At 51.4% G+C, this 20,025-nt stretch overlaps 1 protein-coding gene across 1 annotated transcript in view; it reads right to left on the bottom strand.

The window, feature by feature from the left end:
* PLXND1 (plexin D1) overlaps positions 1-20,025 on the bottom strand; it is an 83,700-nt gene that overhangs the window by 16,533 nt on the left and 47,142 nt on the right. The window contains exons 16-26 of the mRNA XM_040589797.1: positions 19,504-19,671; positions 17,128-17,218; positions 16,670-16,945; positions 15,599-15,748; positions 11,670-11,784; positions 10,510-10,617; positions 9,704-9,816; positions 8,380-8,487; positions 7,154-7,284; positions 6,538-6,736; positions 626-772 (exon numbers count right to left, since the gene is read on the bottom strand). Of these exons, the coding sequence (XP_040445731.1) occupies positions 626-772; positions 6,538-6,736; positions 7,154-7,284; positions 8,380-8,487; positions 9,704-9,816; positions 10,510-10,617; positions 11,670-11,784; positions 15,599-15,748; positions 16,670-16,945; positions 17,128-17,218; positions 19,504-19,671 (1,606 nt within the window). The remainder of the gene's footprint in view (positions 1-625; positions 773-6,537; positions 6,737-7,153; positions 7,285-8,379; positions 8,488-9,703; positions 9,817-10,509; positions 10,618-11,669; positions 11,785-15,598; positions 15,749-16,669; positions 16,946-17,127; positions 17,219-19,503; positions 19,672-20,025) is intronic.

Below are 20,025 nucleotides of genomic sequence, written 5' to 3'. Positions count from 1 at the left end.
AGGTCAATTGGTAACAGGAATCTGCAGAGGATGCGGAGCTCAAACCTGCTCTGAGTTACAGTGATGCACAACTAGGCAACCTACTGACTTCAGTGAAGTTGCTCCAGATTTATGCCAGGTAATTGAAAGCAGGATTTGACCCAGGCTCTGGAAAGGTGTCTGCTGAATTCTGCGTCAGGCTCCGGAGGGAACTGAGCCCTTCACATGCACAGCCCTCGCCTGCTCCATTCCCACAGGAGGCATTTTGCAGAACTGCTTTTCAGATTCACTCCTGTTAACAGCCTGGGCAAAGCCCTCACCCTGAGACTCACATTTACAGGCAGCACCTTCCCACTGCTAGCGAAGATGCTCTTTTGCTGGCAATGGTAAATCTGTTGCTTTAACTCACTGAATATGGCAGAACACATTTCCTTACCCCTCTTCACTCCTAATCTGAGCTACTTAGGTGACCCACCAAGGGACAGAGGTGAAAACAAACAGTCACTACAAGCCTTGTTCTGCAGTTGACAGCTTGGGCAGTGGCAAGTGCCTCTGCGGGTATGTAATTTACATGGTTATCATCGCGCCTGCACAGCTACCCCACTGGGGTACACACCCGTCAGAGCCCCGGGGTGTAGGTACTCACCCTCGGCTTCGCCTCGATGTTCTCCCTCAGGAGCCACTCCTCGTTAAGGGTGTACCTTGCTTTCCCCGTAATGGCATCGATAGAACCTTTGTTAATCTGCTGTTTGATGGCACAGATCAAGAGGAAGAAGGGCTCTCCGACCGTCTCCTGGGGAAGGAAAGAAGGCTGAGTGAGCAGATCGGACCTAGTGGTGGTAGCTCCTTCCAGCAGTGTGGCAAGGACAGACTCTGTGCAGACACCGAAGGTGCCCCTGCACATTGCAGAGCAGGACCAGTCCACCCCCGGTGCTGCAACCCCCTGGCAGGTGCTCGGTGCTGTCGCCCCTGCAGCTCCCACCAGCATCTCTCTGAGGCTGCTCAGAAGTTTTCAGACCTGTGGCAATGTGACAGATGAGGAAGAGGACATAACAGTCGACAACAGCCACAGGCAATTTTCAGGGCGTGGGGGTGGGTGAACTGTAACTGTCAGCACCAACATACCCCATCCGACTTCTCCAGCAAGTACCGCAGGGCTGAGGGCTGCCACAACAGGCTGCACCAGCATTTGCTGCCTCATGGGCAGAGTGCTCGGGTACTGCTCAGAAGGCAGGGGCATATGTGTAGCTGGGCTGAGTGGGTACATGAATGCACGATGCTCAGCAAACTATAAATGTGCATTAATTTACATGTGAAATTACACATGAACTTCAGGGAGAATCTGGCATACCCTGGTACAGAGATGTTTCTTGCAGTCTGACAGGGCACAGACCACGTAACATACTGCATTCAGCAGGACAAGGACGGGGCTGATGTGCACAAAAATCTGGGTCTACAGAGATATTTGGGTGCCCAGCTTTCTCACGAAGGCATCAGCCGAGCCCCTCTCTGCACTGCCTGGTTTGCCATTGAAATCCATGGAAGTAAGCCCACTGTGTGTGCCTGTGGCTCTGGGAACTCTCGTTCATACTTCTCATACCACAGCAGAGCCCTGATCACAGCAAAACAGAAAGGATCAGGGTCAACAAGCTGTTCCCATGCGACAGCAAGCAAACACACCATTTAACTCCTTACATTCATCAAACTTCATCTTACAGGAGAGAGGCAAATTGTGACACTGCTGCAATGAAAACAAAAAAGAGAACAGGGCCCAGCTATTTGCGATGCGGTTCAGCTACACGGTTTAATGTCAGATTTCTGATCCACTTCTACCTGCTACGCTGATGTGCAAGTAAAACATAAGATAATTCCTTAAGAAACTTTTCAGTACTGGAGTACATCCCATTCTCCCTATTGTTCATGTGCAATTTCCTTCCAACGACGCAAGTGCAAATTACTGCACATTTATGTACTTTCTGAGCCTCACACACACCCTGCACAAACACTCCTGCCATCTGAAATCCTGCTCAATATCGGATGATTTTGATATTTATCAGCTAGGAGCTGCTAAATCCTGTTCAATCTGCTTCTTAATTAGGAGCTGGTGATTCTTTTATTCTAATTGCCCTATAATTGCTAAAGCAATTAGTTTGATGTCAGTTTTGATTCGGCTGCATTCAGCGCAGTTGACGGTAAGACACTACAGCAGGGCTGTAGGTGGGCATGCACCATCTGTGCCAATGGTGCACCCACTTTCTTTTCTGAGGGCAACTTTTTTCATGAACACTGGGAAGCCCCTTGGGCCTTCTGCTGGAGTTTGATGACCTCCCGCAATGCTCCTTCTGAGCATGCAGCATGGAACGGGCTCAGCAACAGAGCTGCCAGCATGGAAAGTGGAAGGAGGCACAGCTTCCAGCAAGCAGAGAAAGATGTGAAGTCTTGAGGACACGGAGAAGCTGAGGACCACAAACAGAGCACAGAAAGTGTCAGAAGACACAAAAAATAGTTAGTTTCTGAGGGAAAAGGTGGGCATACAAGGTAACAAGCAAGGAGGTGACACTGGCACAGAGACACCCCCAGGCTGCAGCACCTGCTTGCCCCATAAGTGATCTGTGGAGTACTGCCAAGCTGACCCTACACAAGAAGTCCCAGCAGCTCCTGATGATGGCCCTGCTACAAAGAGGAACCGTTCATATCGCATGGGTGTGAGCACACAGTGGGGATGAACCCAAGGCTAAATTCAGCACTGGGTTTTGGAGCCTGCCCCGTCCCCGCCGTGGGAAGCTCTGGCCCTGGCCACAGAGGGACACGATAGGACTGCCAATGGCCACGCAGCTGGCTGCCTCCAAAAACATTTAAAAAGTGCGAGTCCTGCTGATACAGGAGCCCTTTATGGTTTGAAACCAGCACAGGCTGCATGGGAAGGGGCTGACGATGTGGCACCTTCCTGCAGATGTAAAGGTGTGCTGGAAGCGGCAGCCGGGGGAAGTGGAGGAGCTTCAGACCTGCCACAGCATGCACGAGCAGGACAGCCCCAGGGCTGGCCACGTGGGAAATAATGACAGTGCTCCGCGGGTGAGATACTATTTCTGTTTGGCTTTTAGGCTCAGGAACTGTGGGATGATATGGAAATCTGCAAAAGTGTTAATCAGAGAGCAAATTTCAAAGAGAGGAAAGAAGGTCTGGCAGGCAGGGACTAGAGATAAAATGGCAAACTTGGAAACCTCAAGCATTGTTTGGAAAACTTGTCTGGAAACAAATCAAAACTGTCTTTGGACTTGGCTAGTTGGGAGAGAGGAAGTTTAACTAGAAGAGATCAGTGCTGATTCAGGACAAAAAAAATACTTAAAACACAGTCTGGGGCCTTTTTTCCTCCTATTGTGAATGTATTTTAATGAGACTTCATTTTCGTTTTTGACTGAACTGTTATGGGCTCTTAAAGCTACCCAGGGCACTGAAATAACTTTGCAGTAATGGAAAGCATAGTTCAGGCTGGCACTACTTGAACTGTTTCACGCACGATGAGCGTGGGAGGGCTTGTTTTTTATATGCTGGGGAAGAAAAAAAAAAAAAAAAAAAAAGGTTTAGAGCACAGACTGGATTCACATGCTGCTGCCCTATTAACAAGGCTGACAAGCCATCAGAGATGTCCTCCCAGGAACATATTACAGCCATTTCCAAAAGGTCTTGGTGAGACTGGGGTGGGAAAAGCACAGAAAACAGCTGCTTACCCCAAGTGCCTGCTCATTTTTGCATGATTATCTATTTATTTGTGTTCTGTGAAGAACCAAACCTCAGATCCATCCCACATGCAAAACGTTAGGAAGCTCGGACCCAGACCTAAAAGCTGAATTCCAGGACCTGAATTTTGCTTTAACTCCCTGTCTGTCCCCTGATCCTGCTAGGAGCCAGGCACAATGACACCACAGTATCTCATGGGGGAGGCTTTTCTTCCAGCATTTTCCACCAAAGCCGGAGCAGAAGGTAGGGACATGGACCGCTTTATCTACAATTCTCACTCAGTTCTGCAGAAACGGAGGTCTGCATCAATTGTGCAAATGCCGCAAGATTCCTCTGAATCCAGTCCCAAGCAGCAAGACTCCTGCTAGCTCTCCGTCGTATCTCCTGCATGCAGGGAGCCAAACCTCCCGCTGTCAGTGGTGACTCCATTGCCTTCAGGTGCCCTCCACATGTTCAGACCACTAGCAACTGTGGCCTGCAACTCCTTCCCAGTTGAAGACAGCTCCTTCAAATCATTTTCCCCCAAAACACAAATGGATGGACTGTTAGGCAGAGCATTAACGAGAAACAAATGTTTCGAGCATGTAGCGTTGACTTACAAGGGAAAATACAAGCGCTTGGAACCTTTCCACTGCACAACGGCAGGGACCTTTGCAGCAGCTGTTTCGAATAGACATTGTGATTAATGGGGATAATTCAGGAATGAAAACCAGACCCATCGTCACACGTCTGACAGACCAATGCTAGAGGCAGGCAGGCAGCCTTTTTTTTTTTAACCAAGAAATGCCTCTCTGAAGGCAACAGAGCCTGATCCAGAGGAACGCAAGGCACAAGGGAGGCATTTGACTATGGCTAGTATTTAAATCACAGCCCTGAGCTGAACCCGGCCCGTGTGTGAGGGGGTGCCACCTGCCTGACTGCAGCGGCTCCCTGCTCACCTGCGCGGTGGGGAGGGTCCTGGCTCTGCTGACCCAGAGCCAGACCCCCGTCCCTCTGCAGAGCCAGCTCGTGTCTGCCTGGGACAGTCAAAGGGCTCTCGGGACGCTGCTGTCTGAGTAATTCTCTTCCTCCTCTGTGCTTCAGCAGGCAGCACAGCTTCTCCTCTGATTGGGTCCCTCTGCCCTCACCATGGAGCACACGTGATGTGAACATCTCTTGGACATCAACTCTGTGCTGCGCTCTAGTATGGAACTGTGCTTTTCAGCAATGGGCGATTGGCCGCGGCGGGCGGTGCTGTGATGGTCCCTGTGGCCATGGTTTCAGGCTGAGCATGTGGAGCAGGGATGGGACTGCAAACCCAACTGTGGTGTTAGCCCTGCTGAGGACCGGTCTGCAGGCAGGTAGAAACGCGGGTTCAGCTGATGGCCTCTCTGCTCTGCAGAGGCCACCGCCGCAGACCCCTGCCCGTCCCTACCCCGTCCTGCCTCCTGCGGACAGCTCACACCAGCGCGGCCCTGGCCGCAGCCACAGTCCCCGGCCCCACCACAGCCCCCAGCCAAGCCTGCAGTGATGGGGGCACCTCCCCGCCAGGCGCCCAGGGCAGGGCAGCACGCCGGCCCTCGGCAGCTCCTCGCCACTAATTAGCTGCACAACATGCCCAAGTCTTCAGGTCCATGTGATAAGACTCAACTTTCTTTTTTCTTTTTTTCCCCTGAGAAAGCCTTCTTGCACAATGTCCATTTTTAGCACAAACTGGAGTTGGATCAGATGCCTTACATGTGGTCTCCACTCTCCAAAAGGAGAGATCAGCACTTTTTTCCTGCAATCGTTTAACTACAGGAACAAAAACTGAAGATTAAAAAAAATTCACTGTCACTCCTTTTTGCTCTTACAGGCTGGATAGCTGCGCTGCATCAGCACAGCCATCCTTATTTGCTCCTGTAACTTTTCTTGCATTCTACTGGCTAATTATGTGAGCTGAAATGAAAGATTATGAACTACAAAACCACGCGCTTTAGGACAAAAAGTGATCATCAGCTGGGATCAGAGGACAATACAGTATTGCTTCTGCGGCTATAGCAAACACATTGGGAAAAGAGATTTTTCAAAGGCTTTTTCAAGGCTCTCCCCTGTGGGTATAATGGGGTGTCCTCCAATTAACTGCCATGGAATCAATTAAGTTATTGCTCAATTCTTCTGGGAAATTCCAACAAGAACTGGCAAATGTTGGAGATAAAGCACTGAGCAGATGGACTGTTGATGTGCTCTTGAGATGCCAAATATATTCCTTTTCCCTACCATGAGAAGACAGTCAAGGCTGCTGGGACAGACGTTCCACCTCTCCTGCCTGGCCTGTGTGGAAGCAGAGGATGCCTCCCACACGAGAAGCCCCCCACACCAACAGGCACCGACATGGAGCATTCCCTGCCCCAGCACCCTCCCAACAGCTGGGGCTTGAGGCAGACAGTGCTGAACTGGCTGGTGACCATCAGCACGGCTGCATGAGCTGGTCAGGGAAAAACCCAACAAATAACTGGAACCATTTCCAAAACCTCAAGCCATTCTGGTTATTTTTCACCTCTCCTAGGTGAAAGGGTGAACACCTGAAAGCATGGTGAAAATGTTAGTTCGTGCTCTGGCCTTGGGAAGGGTCTGCTGAGAAGTCTGATCTCACCAAATCCCCAGGCAGAAGTGGAGAAGCAACTGAATTTAAGGTTGCTTTTCTACACTTGAACCTTTCAATACACTGGAGTTTGTCAACCATTAATGACCGTTCAAGTGGCAATGCTGGCAGGTATTTAGGTCCTCAGCTGTCTCACGCCTCCCACATGCAGCGCAGGACTCGCACCCACAACAGCAGCCATCTGGTTCTCTTACTCTGAGATAGCTGTACATGCAGATGGACATCCAGTTGGTGAGCATCTTCTCCACCACGGATTCCGTTCTCCTTAGCATCAGCTTGGGGTTTTTGGAAGCTGAAGCATCTATTAGATCCACCAAGAGGTCCTTCATGATGCTGGTGTAATACTCCAGTTTCCCATGCAACGCAATAGTAAGCAGGGAAGCCAGGTTACATCTGGAACACAAAATTGTGGATGACTCAAGCACCAACCCAACAAGACTAAACTGCTGACTGGCATAAAAAGCCCCCAAAACAGGAAGGCAGTATTTCACACAATTTTCATGAGCCTTCTCAATGGCATTAAAACTTCAAACCCTCTTTCAGTGCTGCTGGATCTTGGGCTGACACGCACCCTCTTACTGGTGAACCAAGTGTTCAGGGACACAAAACATGAGCGAGTCGCTCGTACCTTTTGGTGCTCTTCAGAATAATGGAGGTTTATGGCCATCTGTTTCTAACAGAAAAGCAGGAGGCAAGTGTAACCCAACCTTCAACTGAAATGCATGGCACGAGACACAGCCTGGATCACTTACGGGGAAGGAATAAATCAGTATCCTCCAGCTGCCAAGTCTTTAGCTCTGAATCTCATACCTGTCTCTAACAGCAAAGTCCTTCTGTTGCTCAAGAGCATGGACAAACACGATGAGAAAGTGCTTGTTGTTGAGTAAGGTGGAGAACAGCGAGATCCCTTCTTCCATATTGGGTCTGCAGTTTTCAGGGATCTAAGGAAAAATATAAGAGAGCAGAGTGAGAAAGACCCTGCTTGTTCTTTTCCTCCAGCTTTTATCCTTCCTGACGGCAAGGATGTCTCTGCTGAAGGTGGAGGCACTGAGCTGAAGACCCCTTCCTCCCTCTGCTCAACACAAGTCAGCAGCAGGCCTTCCCGGCGAGGGCATGACTGCGTGCACCACACGGCTGTATCAGAAGCAGCTTGCCCTGCTGGGCGGTGGCAGTGGCCACTCCTCTCTGTTTGGCACTTGTGAGGCTACCTGGAGTGCTGTGGCCAGTTTGGGGCTCCCTGCTATGAGAAAAACGGTGGCAAACCAGAGCAAGTGCAGCCGAGAGCTGCCAAACCAGCCAGTGGGCGCAGGCGGAGAGGGCTGGGTTTGGTCAGCCTTAAGATGAAGCTGTAAAGGGAGATCTTGCTGCAACCTTCAGCTGCCTCGTGGGAGGGCAAAGAAAACAGACCCAGGCTCTGCCTCCCGTGCTCCACTGGGACAGTGCTGAGGCAAGGGACACCAGATGGAGCATGGGACACTGATTAAATATAAGGAAGGAAGTTTCCACCTTTAAGGTGGTCGGGCACTGGAACAGGGCCCCAAGAGGCTGTGGGATTTCCATCCTTGAAGATGTTTGACACAGCTGGACAAGGCCTTCAGCAATGCCACCTAGTTGGAGCTGCTTTCAGCAGATCTCCCTTCCAACCTAGAGTGATTCTCTGGTTCTTTGACTCCTACTTCTTGTCCGCATGAAATGCAGCTATGGGACAATAACAGCTTTTACAAAGTCCCTGGTTGGGAGGAATCTAATTTATGATGAGCTGCGTATGGGACTGAAGTGACATATAATACAGTAACACCCAGGAAGAAGAGCCTGCAACAGAGCCAGGGAGGCTCTCAGGACAATGCTCCTTCATGTGAGAGCAGATCCACAGATCTGCCTTCTCCATTCAGCCAAAGCTCAGCGGACGGTGGTGTTAATTGTTTTCAGTGACCGAGCACCCCCACGCACCACAACAAAACGCATGGCACTGTTAACACACACGAGCATAGTTAGCAACCACTCAAAAGCATTTGTTTTGTTAGCGGGTTACTCACTTTCCATTCCCCCACCAGGAGCGGATGAGTTTCCTGGACCTGGGAGCCCACCTGGGAGCTGAGCTGCTGGGACGGCAGGATGTAGCACTCCTCGTAGAGCGAGGAACACTGCAACCAAGCACAGTGTTAGGGAAGGGTGGCTGCACCCGGCCGGGGACCTCCTCATTTGCCATGCACCACAAGGGAACAAGACGGAGAGACATGTCATCGGGACTGAAGACCACCCATTATGAAGAAATGCATTGGTAGGGTTTACAAAGCTGTTAAACACTTCGCAAGAGCCTCTTGAATGAAAAAACACCACAAGAATGGGGGGAGGCAGATGTCTGCACAGACACAAGGCTGTTAGGGTGGGGAGACTGCAAATAGACTAATTTGACAGCTAGAAAAATCCCAGAAGAGAAAGCATTATAGAAGACTAAGTCAAAATAGAGGAGTACTGGGTGTTTTAACATATGTAACTTTTGAAACAGATGGGAAAAATGTTTAAATCTCTAACATTCTTATAGCAGCCTGAATCTTAAAGACTCCAGTGTGCAGATATATAGACACTGGATAACTTAAAAACCCGATTAGTAACTACTAATGAAACACTCCACAGTCATAAATCATCATCTCACTCCTCACCACTGAAATGCAACTGCCTCAGGGGTGAAATACGGCCGCTGTTGAGGGCGCACAGTGACACAGCGGAGCAGCCAGTGATGGGAATTACGGCACCGGTGTGTCTAGTGTGGCCCTGCAGGAGGACCCTGGGTCTGGGCGCCCACGGGTCATCTTACTGGGAGCACCACGCACCCAGCCTTTGACAGAGAGGAGAAAAAACAGGGGGAGACATACCTCTAATGAGGTCCTGAGGACTGGCACAGCAGCTGGGAATGCTCGGTGGCATGCTGTGTGCAAAAAGCCCCCTCTCCCTGAATGCCAAGGGCAGATGTGCTCTTCAGCCACCCTCCAGCCTCCGCTGAGCAGAGCGGGGTGACGCTGCAGTCCCTGGGGAGCCCCCAGCAATCTCTGCTCAAGCTTTCAGAGTGTGAGTGTGCTTTCAGAGGAGGAGTGGCTGTGAGCCAGAGCAGCTCCCAGGACGGTATCGCCACCAGACTCCCATCGTGTGCCAGCAAGCCCAACCTTACTTCACACCCCAGGAGCTGCGCTTCCACTTTTGACGATAATTGAGGCTGAAATACGTGACAACTGAATATGTAACAGCGGAATGATTTTGTTACACTGTAATAACCCTTGAGCAGAGGGAAAGCAGAGCCCTGATCTGGTTAGGACAGACCTGGGAGCGATTAGGTGCCTGTGAAACGCGGTATCGCCTTACTTTGGGGAAGAACGTTCGGGTGACAAAGTGCTTGTACTCCAGGAACGGGATCCCCTGGCTGCGGTTTAACTCCTTGGTCAGGTCTGTCATGTCTGTCTGCAGTTCCGCAAAACCTTACACAGAGAGACCCACAGATGGTAAGAGCGCCGATACTCTACCAGCTGAGACAGTAAGCAGGCTGGCACTGAAAAGTGTGGCACGCCTCATCTCTGCCTCCTCGAGCCTCTCCCTCGAGTGGGCTAAAGCAGGGGTTTCTCGACAAGCAGCACATTACTGCCAGGGTTCAACTGTCAGCACCGCACATGACGCCCTGCCGCGCCGGTGGAGAGGACATCCCCCGCCTCCAGTAGAGCCACCTCCACGGGAGCAGGACCTCAGCCTGCGCTGCAGCCACCTACCGTGGGGACAGCAGATGCAGACGCTGGGACTGCTTCTCCCATTGCTCTAGCAGGAGCATGCTGCAGTCTTTGTTGCACCCTTGTAAAACACAATACAGACCAGTGGGGCCTTCAAGCAACCCCCTGACATGGCCAAGGGCCATTAACCCTGAGACGTGGAAATCAGCGGCATGATTTTCCGCCAAAATGTGGCTTGCCCAAGCCAGGCAGCAAGACAGCAGAGGAGATACACCTCCAGCCACTGAGCCTCATTCACAAACCCTGCTGAAGCTCAGCAGCAACGACAGAAATTCTCCTATAAATAATTCTACAAACTTCTACAGAGCAGAAGGTGAGCAGCCTCAAGCCTGCTATCCCAGCATCTCCTAGTTCTGGCTCCCCCTCGGTGCCCGGCGCAGAGCGGCTTACCTTTGCGGATTTCCTCCCGGATCTGCGACTCCATCTCCTCCATCTGGAGCAGGGTTTTCTGCCAGTAGCGCTCCGCTCTGCGGCTCTTTGTGCAAAACACAAAGAGAGCTGGAAAAGAGGAAGGGAACAAGCTTTTTGGACTAGGGCTTAGGAGCAGCTGCAGCTGGGATCAGTATAGTCCTCTGCTGACATGGGTGCAGAAAGCTAAACTCAGTGTTGGTTTAACACCTACAAGACCAGTAACTGATCAGGCAGTTGCTGATTATCTGTAAATAAGTAGAACCAGCTGGAATTTAATGGTCATGTTTTAACTGTCATCTTCAGTTTAGGTCTGGGCTGTCTATATTCAGCTTTACTGTACAATAATGTATTCCAGCTGATTAATACAGATTTTAAGACATTTACCACCTGTATCACAGTGTTCATGTCTGACAGTCTTCCCATACTTCTAGGAATATGTTTTAAGGATGGGTGGTGCATTTAATAAATAGCATGCATTGTAACCTTTATTAAAAATAAATTAAATCCCTACCAGAAACACCTCATTTGCTGTGAGCTGACAGGTTTCTTGCTGCACAGCCCTTCTGGGCATGCAATGAGAAGACACCCTAGCCAGAGGACACGGGTGTGTTGCACGGCTTCCAGCAAGGTTAGCAAACTGTTGTGTCTGCTCCAGCAGCAAAAGACGCTTGCTCTGTTCTTCATGCTCTTTGCCAGGTGCCTATCACTGGCTGTTACTGATGACAGGACCTTGGGCTAGATGGACCTTTAGGATGCTCTGGGACAGTCATGCCTGTGAGTGAGCCCTGTTCAAGTCAGCACAAGTCCAAGACCAGTTTCTCACACCCTTTACTTTGTATTATAGTATCTACTAGGTGTTTGGGGAAAAGGGTAAGTTTATAAATAACCACAGGCTCAAGCAACAGAGCTGAATGATGGATTCACTCAGCAAATGCTCCATGCTGCAGGAAGCTTTGATCCTGGCTTCGTCCCCGTACAGAGAGGGCCAGCTACTTGCTGCACCTGGAGCAGTTTCAAATACTGCAGAACTGCAGTACTCAGAGGTTTCCTAATGTATGAGTGAGTCATCTTCACCCCTCTGCACGCAATGAGAAAAAACCCTCGGGACAGCCTGGAAACTCACTGTTCTGTTCCCTTACCTACGACCGAGAGGACCAGCAAGATGCTGCAGATGACAATGGAGACTATGATTGCGGTCTCTCCTCCCCCAAGGTGCAGCATCGCAATTGTGTAGTTGAACTTTCCAACTTGGATCTAGGGAAGGTGGAGAAGCAGCAGCTGATCAGCATATTACCAAGTAGCTCAGAGGTCAAACAAGGAGGGACTGACTATGGGGCAGCACCTGGCAGACCTTCACCCAAGGATGTACAAAGCACGCTGGCTCAGCCCACCAGGCTTGGCAGGGAGGCTGGCTGGGGTACTTTGTGTGTCTCAGAAGAGTCCAATTCCCTTCGTGTGTGCTCTGGTGGAAAGCTGAGGCCGGCTCACAGCAGGCTGCGATACTGCAGCAGTGGCCATCCTAGGCACCCCTGACAGGGCTTTGGTGGCAGAGCCACAGGCTCCAGCCCACGTCACGGCCCCACCATGGTCACCCAGAGCATGAGACGACCCTTTCTGAGAGAGCTCACCGCACCATACAGTAGTGCCTCTACTACTTTTACTAGAAAACCACTTCCATTAATCATCCAACTCTGTTATGCCTCTGAATGGCCTTTGAATCCCAGCTGTACTCTCCTTTCTCCGCCAAAAGCAGAACTGCTGCCACTCAGGAGAAGGAGCTCTTTCTAAAGAACCTTTAAAGTCTTTGAAATACAAATAAAGTAAGGGAATAAAAATAAATAATAATGAGACCAGAGATGAGTAATGATCTTGTGGCTAATGCAGTGGACGGGGTGTCAGGAGGTGCTGGCTCTACTCCCAACCTGTACTTCTTGTGACACCCAACATGAACAACTTGAGCTCGGTTCCTCGGTCTCCTGATCGCTATAAGGGGAGAGACCAACGCACATCACAGGCAGGCTGGCGAGTTTACTCAGCGCTGCTTATGAACAGTGCTTTAGGCCCCTGGGATGAAAGGGTTCAACAGCATCATCTGATAAGGAAAACTCATGACCATGCAAGTCTTTTGCTTCTGGAAATGTGAGTTTCACTTCTCTCAAGGAATGAGAAGTGAGAGGAACTTGAGCAAAAAGAAAACCCCTGAAATGAGGTAGGGAAGAGATGGAATAATCTTATGATTACATCTGTGTCATGGAGCAGCTCTGGGAGAGGTGCATACTGTGGTTAAATGACAGCCAGCTCTCAACAGCTGGGCCAAAGTAGCGCCGCAACCAGGCCCATCCCACCACACATCAAACACCATGCATCAAACAGCATGCATCAAACACAGCTCCATGCCTGCTGGGAAATCCAAGCCTTTGCTCTGCGGAGCGCTGGTGGGGAACTGATGCTGCCAGCTGAAGGCATGTGGATAAGCTCCGAGCTCTGCCCCTGCACGGGAGGGCTGCTCTGCCGTGGGCAACGCTGGCTGCCTTCACCCAGGCCCAGGGAAACCTTCTGTGCCTCCGACCACTGCTGCTGGACCATGCAGCCTGGCTCCCGTGGCTCTAAGCCCTAGTGTGCCCTTGGACCACCCCTCAGACGGACTCTGGTGCTGGTGATTTCTGGGGTGGTGCCTCCTGGCAGTATCCAACACTAAGAGCTTCAGTCTCATCCCCAATGCATGCTGGCTGGGAGCAGAGATGCTGAATGAGGACGAGAAGCCACAAGCACCACACAAGCATCTATGGAGGTTTGTTTGACAGTCTGTACAGCACACTGCCTAGCATCAAGATTTCCATCTCTTTCGTCTGAAATACTGCAATGAGGCAAGTCGTGGATGCATTTTGAGTCTTTTTGTTTCCCCACCAACTCAACCTCTTCCATTTTCCAGAGGAGAAATCCCATGCTTGCTGTTTAATTCAGTGTTTAAACAGTTTGGTCATGAACAAAATTGGGTTTGAAGGCCTCTGCAAGCTTGCTCTGATTTATTTGGACAGGTCTATTCAATGCAATTTTTTATAAGGGGAATTAATCAGGCTGCAGGTTAAATGGCAACAGTGCCTGTGACCAGCACCTGGCAGCGGGTGCAGAAGAGGCCGGGACTGGAGGACACCCCGCTCCTGGGAAGAGCTGTTGGGGCCACCTCAGGTGTCACCGGGAACTGTGCTCTGGCTTACAGGATGTAGCAGCCTCCCAGGGTGTGAACGGGACCCTCCTAGGACTAAACCAGACCAAAACAAAGCTCCAGCTCACATAAGGCGCTTCCAGAAGAGCTACTCAAAAGTGACCCCAAAACACAGGGAGGATGAGGAGCCCCATCTTCATCACTGGCTCCTTCTCTCTACAGAAAGCTCTTGCTGCTCTGTGTGACCTGCTAACATGGACCTAGCCTAAGAACACCTCTGAGGAACGGGCATACTCAAAATCACAGTCAGAATTAAGATCAACGTTTTAAAGGGCTGTCTTCCTGCACTCCGATGGGTGCAGATGTGAGCTCTACCATCTAACAAGGACAAACTGGGCAGTCACAACAGCAGGCATCTCAGCTTGCCAGAAGAGAAAACTTGCACCAGCAGGAAAGGCTTCTGCAGCCCTTGGTAACCATCCTTGACACAAATCAGGCAGGGGCCACTGCACAAGTCTGGCCCCGTGTTATCAAAGCTATTACAAGTATGTTATAAAGGCAGCTGTTGCCTATGAAATGTCCAGCAGGCGGTAACTCAAACCACATACAAAGGTTTAACAAGTGTGAACAGGCATGAATACAAGTTGATTATTTAGCTGCACTCTCACTGCTGGTACCCTCTTAACAGGTATGTGATCTTTTAGGGCTGGGTATCATTCTCATGCTTCCTAGGGACCTACTAGGGCACTGCCCTGAATGTTTTATGTCAAACCAAGACTAGCAAACTCATAAATTCCTTTTCTTCCCCAAAGGGATTTCCCTGTTTCTTAGTTCTTACTAAAAGCAAAATTACCCTATTCAAAATTTCCATTAAAATCACTTGGGAAATTCTGCTACTTCTGCATTTCCATGTTTGCAACAGAATTTCGCGCACCACAGACCGTAACCGGTAAACTGGATAGCCCTGTCAACGAATTGCTGGGGCATCTTCCTGCCTTTCTTCCAAGCAGCGCCAAGTCCACAACCTCCTCAGCTCCCTTCGCAGCCTTCCTCCTCCTCCCTGCCCATGCTGCAGGCTCCCACCCATTCACTGTTACAGCACACAGACTGGGAGGGGGCTGCAGGGTCTCAGACCATGGAGACGGAGGCATTTGCTCTCCAGATATGCAGAGCCACAGTCACATCCCTGTGTGGCAACGGGCTGCATAGGACATGAGGGAAACTGAGGGCGAGCAGAACAGTTAAACCAAGCCCTTTGTGGAAAAAAGGACAGTAACAGTCTTGGAATCTTGCAGACACAAAGCAAGAACAACAGCCTTGAACATCGACCTCTTTGCAGTGACAAAACAGCAGCCCCTGGGAAGCACCACAAAACTTCCCAGCCCTGCAAGCTCCTCCTGCCCACCTGGTCACACACAGGGACTCATCTCCAGTGGGTTCCTGCAGCGCGGTGCAGGCCAAGTTCTCACGTCCACTGGTAGCTTTTCCACTGGCAGTGGGAGGCCAGCTGACTGAAATCTGCATGGAAATCCCCAAACCGACTGCAAATGACTAAAAACTCACATGCTTGGGATTTCACAGTGCCTTACAAGAACTGACAAAACCTTCCCCTGCCAGCTTACGGCACAGTTAACCCAGCAGGCAGCTGCCGGTGCCCCCTGGTTCAGAGGGTGGCAGCCCCTCGCCGTGACTCGGGGCAGCCATAGCCTGCGCCCCACCAGCGAGCTGCCCTGGGGACAGCCACAGGGGCAGCCAGTGTTGTCCACCCTTCCATCCCTGCGGCGCTGTGTGAAGTGCCCGCCAGCGCGCCCGGTGCTGCCCTCCCATGCCACCTGCACGCAGGGTCAGCAAGAGGGACCCTGCCTGCCCCGCGCTCCAAGCCTGTGGGTTCCTGGGACTCACCGTCACCGGCAACTGTCTTTCCGAGGTGCTCAGCGACTCATTGACAGAGCAGTGGATGACTTTGTCTGAAACAATCTGTATCTCACACGAGATAAGGCCAATTTTCACTTGGTACTCATTGCTTTCCAGGCCCAGGCTGTCAGGCTCTTTCTAATGACAAAAATAGAATCAGGATGTCAGTCTTTAGAGTAGCAGTCAGAATTGCACTGGATCTTCCTGCTTTGCTTTTCTTATTCCCTGCAGTTTTTCAGACCCGGAAGGACTCTCTCCCTCACCAAGGACATTTTTCCAGCACTCCATAGGAAACGCAGAACCGGGCCATTCCCCATTTTCCTGTTTCCCATTCCTCACTCAGCATGGGGCAGGGGACGAGCAAGCCCCTCATGGAACCTGGAAAAATCTGCTTTTGATCTGCCCTGCTGTGCACTGCAGATAAGGATCTAAGCGCCCACCTGGGAGGGTGGAAGGATGTACAACAGAGGAGATAGCCAGGGGATGCGTCTGCAGAGCCTGAGAAAGGGGGAGTGCGTTTCTGAAGCACGTTGCAGCCAGTGAGGATATCCTGCAGTGAACAATGGCCTTTGAATTACTATTGCGCATTGTCCAAGCCACTCAATTGCTGCACCCCAACTTCCTTGTTAACTGAGCTGAATTCAGTGGCCAGAAGGGAAGAATGCACAACCTGTTTCTGCAGGAACAAATATCTATTGTCAGGACCTTCTGGAGTACCTGCCTGATTTCAGGCCAGTGCATTATCATTCTTTTTCATATGTCCAGTATTTTATTTAGCTCTTGCTATTACATCCTTCAAACACAGCTCTCTGCCGTCATGCCTCAAAGGGCATCCTCAGGTCAGGCTGCCTCTCCTGGTGAAGGAAGATGCAGGTGCAGCAGGCTGAGCAAGAACTGCCTGCTCCTGTGTGGCTCCTGCCTCCTCCAGCCTCCCCCAACCCACTTCTCTCCCCTGTGTGTGGGGACAGTTGCTGTGCTCATACTTGGGACTGAAGAGCTTCCCAGCGGGGCGCAGGCCAGACCCCAAAAGAAGGAGAGCTGTGAGCACTGCTTTCTTACGTGTATAACCAGAGTTAAGGGCTCGCCAGGATGGTGCTTGATCCACTTCTCCTTCTTGGCTGTGAAGAACTGGGGGTCAGTATAGTACTCCAGGCTGAACTTGCTGACGTGCAGAGCCTCCTCAGGGTACATCTCCTCATCCAGGGCCAGATGGTCGTCTGCATACAGGCGACCGTTGAGATAGAAATCGACGGGTGCGGGTTTGCTCCCCACAGTGATGTTGGAGGCAGCCGGAGAGGGGCAGGTGATTGTGGTGTCGGTGTGAACCTTACACCTCTGAAAGCAGGAGAGAGCATGCACATCAAACAACGGACATGCCAAGCGCTCCCACCCAACCTTGCTCCCAGCCTCATGCGCAGCATGGGCTACAGCCTCAGCTTCACACCCTGAACGCCTTCAGGCACCAGGCACGCAGCCCTGCTCCCAGTTACCGGGCGACAGCCCACCCAGACACCCACCGTTTGCTCTCTGCCAATGCCACGCACGACCATGGACACGTTCTGGACCAGCTCAAAGCCTCTTCCTTCCAGGGTGATGGTCCTGCCCCCGCTTTGAGGAGAAGGGAAGAAAGAGAGGGTGACTGCAGAGGACAACACAGCAGTGAGGTGCAAGGGCTGGGTCTCCCTACTGTCATTTTCCCAGGGATGCTTCCCAGCTGCTTGAGCAGAAAACGTAGCCCAGCAGCCAAAGTCGCCTTCCCACTTACAGCAAGCATCCACACTGCTACCAAGACATCAGGGAAGGAAGGAGGAGCAGCAGCTGCTGTAGTGGGAAGGGGGGACCTCTCCCAGCAGCACAGTGTCCCCCTTGCTGCCACCCCCCAGCGGAACAGCCTGCCTCTGCATGCCAGGGTACGCAGCAGGTTGCCCAGGCCACCGGCCGTGTACAAGGCTGGCCTCCAGCCAGCAAGGGCCAGGAGATATCCCCTGCCCCACAGAGACTGTAAGCCTTGGAGAGGGAAGAGACCCCTTTAAGGTTGACAGGGATCCTGCATCTGCCAGACACTTCTAATTTAGATCAAAATGTGAAAGTTGTTTTGTGTTTTGGATCCAGTGCCTAGGGAATGTGGAATGTGGGCCTCTCAATGTGCAGTCAATTAACGACAGTAACGAGAAGGCCCTGATGCACACAATACTGCTGGGCAGCACACAGGGTGGAGAACTGGCACCACCTGTCTGTTCTGGACAGCAGAAGCTACACCCCAGATTTACCTTCTCCTTCCTCTGCATCACATCTGACGTGTTTGGCATATCTGCCAGGCAACAGTTAGGACGTACAGATGCTGTTACCTAAAGACCACTCCAGACACCGTGACTTGGGCCCAAGACCCTGCGAGTCAGATTTCCTGAAATCGGTGGCTATTGCCACACAGTTATGATCCAAGTTTCTAAGAGCCTGTCACATCTGTGGACTAGTTTACAACTTCTGTTTTCTTTTAAACTTTGCTTACACAGATTATTTTAGCACTATGGCAAGATAAATCAGATCCAGCTAAGTTTCCACACGAGTTATGGACCCCTAATGGTCAACAGCCCAGCAAAGTGCCGGAGCAGTCAGACTACACGAGCTACTGAGCAGTCTGAAGAGAGAGGCGGCTGTCACGTTCTCAGTGGTCTGAAATTTGGAAACTGCTGTAAACACTAAGGAAGCAGACTAAGGTGATGGAGAAATACCCTGGTGGTTTCCCTTGTGAATACGGGCAGTGGCATTCTTCCATTGTCTCTGCGTTTGGATACCGTTTACACCACTTGGGACGGTTCGCCAGCCTGCTAGGAGCTGAGGTTGGCTGAGTCACTGCTGTGCCTTGTCATTAGCGTTCCCACAGCCTGCATCTCTGGCGCTGTGCTTGGGAATGCCGAGACACGGCTTTGCTCCAAGGGGACCGGATCATCAGAGCCCGCTGCATCCCTTGTACCCTAAGCGTGCCGCTTTCACCGTGGTCCTGCAGGCACAAGAACTAGACTCTTAGATTTGTTGGTCAGCCCTGGGTTTTCCAGGCTCTGCAGCTGAGGAAGGTGGGATTTCACCATGGTATCCAAAGGAACAGAAGTCTGAGAGCTCCACGAAGAGACATGAAATTAAAAGCAACACGCTTGAAAAATGAGATACCGTGACCTTGAGGAAGGCTGAAATCCAAAATTACATATCTCAGCTTATCCTCCAGCAGTTTTACTGCCAAGAAAAATCCTCAGGGTCTCACAGAGTAACCCCCACCTGAACCTCCCTAAAGCACCCACCACGTGTACACAACACGTTACCAAGGCTAACTTTTTCCCATGTCCTAAAGGCACTGAAATGAGCTAGGGACAGTCCTGGTGTGTGACACCTCCTCAACTCCAGTGCTGGGGCACCCCCAGAGCACGCTGGGTGCCCTTCTGTACCTGTCTGCAAGGCAATGTGTCAAATCCCAGGGCTGAGAGAGCCCCTTTGTCCCTGCAGGACCCTCTCACACCAACCTGGAGCTGACCCTCCCTTTTGCAGGCAGATGCAGACATGTGCCAGCTCCAAAATGGAAGTCAGGATGCTACAACAGCCTGGCACGGGGCCGTGAAACTGTACCCTGCCTCCTGGCTGTGCTTCACTGACGCCTGGGGCTCCTGACGGGGTGTGCACAGGACCTTCTGCATCTAGGTGGCTTCAAGCACAGACAGGGTGATCTCGCCTTGCCTGCAGCAGGCTACACCAGAGTACTCTTATTAGCCCTGCACTTTGATGGGAGAGCACTTTTCACTTCTGCATTCAGCAAAAATTAAGAGGCTGATCTCAACAAAGGCCACAAAAGGAAGGACAAAACCTGGTGGACTTAGCTGTCTCTGCTGGGGGAGAGATCTCACCTGATCTGGCTCTTCTTGGGGTTGATGTCTGATATAATCGGGTTCTTCTCATACTTGAACGTGATGTTGTAGCTGGCACAAGACTTGTTCTCAAACTGGACGCAGATTCGCACGGCCATGGTGAGCTCCGCAGACGGCATGGTGCAGGTGATGGTGCTGTCGTTGCGACTGCGCCGGGAAAGGCAGAGTAAGCTGCAGAAAGCCGTGGCGGACAAAGCAGCCGGAGCCAGGCACCGTGGCCCTGAGCACCACCTCAGAAGCGAGGCAGATGGCAGACACAGGCAAGGAGCTTCCAGTCACATGCCCGTTGCCTATTAACTGCATGGCCTACTAACGAGCACTTCTCAGCACACACCACCCCAGCCTGCCAGACTGATCTCCCATACAGCCGAAGGGAAAGGGCAGGCTCCTACTTCTTCCCACTGGTCAGACAGGAACATACAGGAGGAGGGGATTCTTCTGACCAGCAAGCTGTTGTGGGAGCGGGACCCTAGGCGTGCAGGTGCCTTCTGCCTCCAGCAG

This window comes from Falco naumanni, chromosome 4 (assembly GCF_017639655.2).
Source record: "Falco naumanni isolate bFalNau1 chromosome 4, bFalNau1.pat, whole genome shotgun sequence".
In the NCBI taxonomy this organism is placed as follows: Eukaryota; Metazoa; Chordata; class Aves; order Falconiformes; family Falconidae; genus Falco; species Falco naumanni.
This window is presented reverse-complemented; position numbering and strand designations above follow the sequence as displayed.